The sequence below is a fragment of the Sprattus sprattus genome (assembly GCF_963457725.1).
Source record: "Sprattus sprattus genome assembly, chromosome: 5".
NCBI classification, from domain to species: Eukaryota; Metazoa; Chordata; class Actinopteri; order Clupeiformes; family Clupeidae; genus Sprattus; species Sprattus sprattus.
In genome coordinates this window covers 706,163-708,662 of record NC_137924.1, presented here as the reverse complement: position 1 = coordinate 708,662, position 2,500 = coordinate 706,163, and the positions used below count along the sequence as shown (strand labels likewise).

Sequence of the window (2,500 nt, the reverse complement as noted above, 5' to 3'; positions counted from 1 at the left end):
CACCCTTCAAAGTGAAAAGGTTGTGTGATCAGGTTCCACACGACGGTCTCTATCTGATGCCGATTTTTCCACAGCATGACTGGACACATGCCTAAAATACTGTTACAGCTTAGTGGGTATACAGTGTCCTCATAAGGTTACTATTACAGCTGAGTGTGTATTCAGTGTCCTCATAAGGTTACTATTACAGCTTACTGGGTGTACAGTGTGTTCATAAGGTTACTATTACAGCTTAGTGGAGATACAGTGTGCTCATAAGGTTACTATTACAGTTTAGTGTGCATTCAGTGTCCTCATAATGTTACTATTACAGTTTAGTGGGCATACAGTGTCCTCATAAGGTTACTATTACAGTTTAGTGTGTATTCAGTGTCCTCATAATGTTACTATTACAGTTTAGTGGGCATACAGTGTCCTCACAAGGTTACTATGACAGTTTAGTGGGTGTACAGTGTCCTCACAAGGTTACTATGACAGCTTAGTGGGTGTACAGTGTGCTCATAAGGTTACTATTACAGCTAAGTGTGTATGAATGTGTTACAAAATGTATACACGCAGGATGTGTATCAAACATATTCACACACAAACACACATTAAAGAATGTATACACACATACACACACGCACATTAAAGAATGCATACAATATCAGACACAACCCTGACCCCACACTCACACAAACACACTTACACAAACACACTCACAAACACACAAACACACTTACACAAACACACTCACACAAACACACTAACAAACACACAACCACATTCACACTCTCACAACACACAAACTCACTCACACACTCGCAAACAAACACACTTACACTCTCACAAGCACACTCTCACAGCCTTTGTGTGGGGTCCCACACTCACGCAAACACACTCACACAAACACACCCACACTCTCACACAAACACACACAAACACACTCACACTCACACACAAACACACACAAACACACTCAAACACTCACACTCACACACAAACACACTCACACAAACACACTCACTCAAACACACCCACACACTCTCACACAAACACACACAAACACACACTCACACACTGTCACACAAACACAATCACACAAACACACACAAACAAACACACACACACACACACACTGCCTCACACAAACACACACAAACACACTCTCACACAAACACACTCTCACACAAATACACTCACATAAACACACAAAAACACACAAACACACTCACACTGCCTCACACAAACACACACAAGCACACTCTCACACAAACACACTCAAACACACTCTCACACAAATACACTCACACAAACACACTCACTCATACAAACACAAACACACACAAACACACTCACACTGCCTCACACAAACACACACAAACACACTCTCACACAAACACACACAAACACACTCAAACACACTCTCACAGCCTTTGTGAGGGGGCGGGCTGAGAGGAGCATATACATCCATGTGGGTCCTTGAGAAGGCCAGTAACCATGGTGATGGATAGACAGCCTGAGTGTTTGTAAGTGAGGAGAGGGAGCAAGAGAGAGAGGGAGGAAGAGAGAGGTAGAGGGAGAGAGGTTAAAAGAGAGGGAGAGAGGGTAAAAGAGAGAGGTAGAGTGAGGGTGAGAGAGGGAGAGGGAGGAAGAGCGAGGTAGATTGAGGGAGAGAGGGGGAGTGAGGGGGAGAGAGAGAGAGGGAGGAAGAGAGAGGTAGAGTGAGAGAGATTAAAAGAGAGAGGTATAGTGAGGGGGAGAGAGGGTGGAAGAGAGAGGTAGAGGGAGGGAGAGAGGGGGAGGGAAATGAGTGATAGCTGACAGAGCTCTGGTTGCAGTTCAGTGGGTGAGAAAGAGTTCCAGAGAGACCAGAAGACGAGTCGACGACAGGAGTAGAGAGAGAGAAGCAACACGAGGAGGAGAGGAAGAAAGGAGGGAAAGACCAGGAGAGCAAAGAGGAGGAGAGAAAAGAGGAGGAGAGCAGGTCTAAGGGTGAGAGGAAATATGGGCAGTGGCTCCTCTGCCTATCGTGTCATCTACCTGCATACAGATGGAAAGATCCAGAAGGTTAGTGTGTGTGTGTGTGTGTTTGTTTGTGTGTATGTGTGTGTGTGTGTGTGTGCGTGTGTGTGTGTGTTATCTGTTATTCAATGTGGAACAAATGTGTCTAGTTCAAGTTCAAGTTCAAGTATTTATTTGTGGGATGCACAGAAGAGCACAGAGTCAGACTGGGCACTGAAATTCTTAGGACAAGACACTGCACAACAACCTACCATAGCATAACATAAAATAACATAACATACAAGTACTCTGAACATAAATTACACGTTTAATAACCATTTAATAAATCTACTAAATAAATATACAATACAATCTGCTAAACATATAATACACATATAGTAACCTAAAACATTTGGTTTTTATCACACACATGAGCTTGCATGCAGTGTGTGTTATAGTGTGTCCTCTTAAAGTGTGTAAGTGGTAGGTGTGTGTGTATGAGTGTGTGTGAGAGTGT

The 2,500-nt window shown here is 43.4% G+C and overlaps 1 protein-coding gene across 1 annotated transcript in view; it reads left to right on the top strand.

Annotated features, from left to right (window-relative positions):
• Window positions 1-1,986: 1,986 nt before the first annotated feature.
• pde9aa (phosphodiesterase 9aa) overlaps window positions 1,987-2,500 on the top strand; it is a gene marked incomplete at both ends in the record, with an annotated part of 18,771 nt that continues 18,257 nt past the window's right edge. The window contains one exon of the mRNA XM_080839949.1: window positions 1,987-2,049. Within this exon, the coding sequence (XP_080696075.1) occupies window positions 1,987-2,049 (63 nt within the window). The remainder of the gene's footprint in view (window positions 2,050-2,500) is intronic.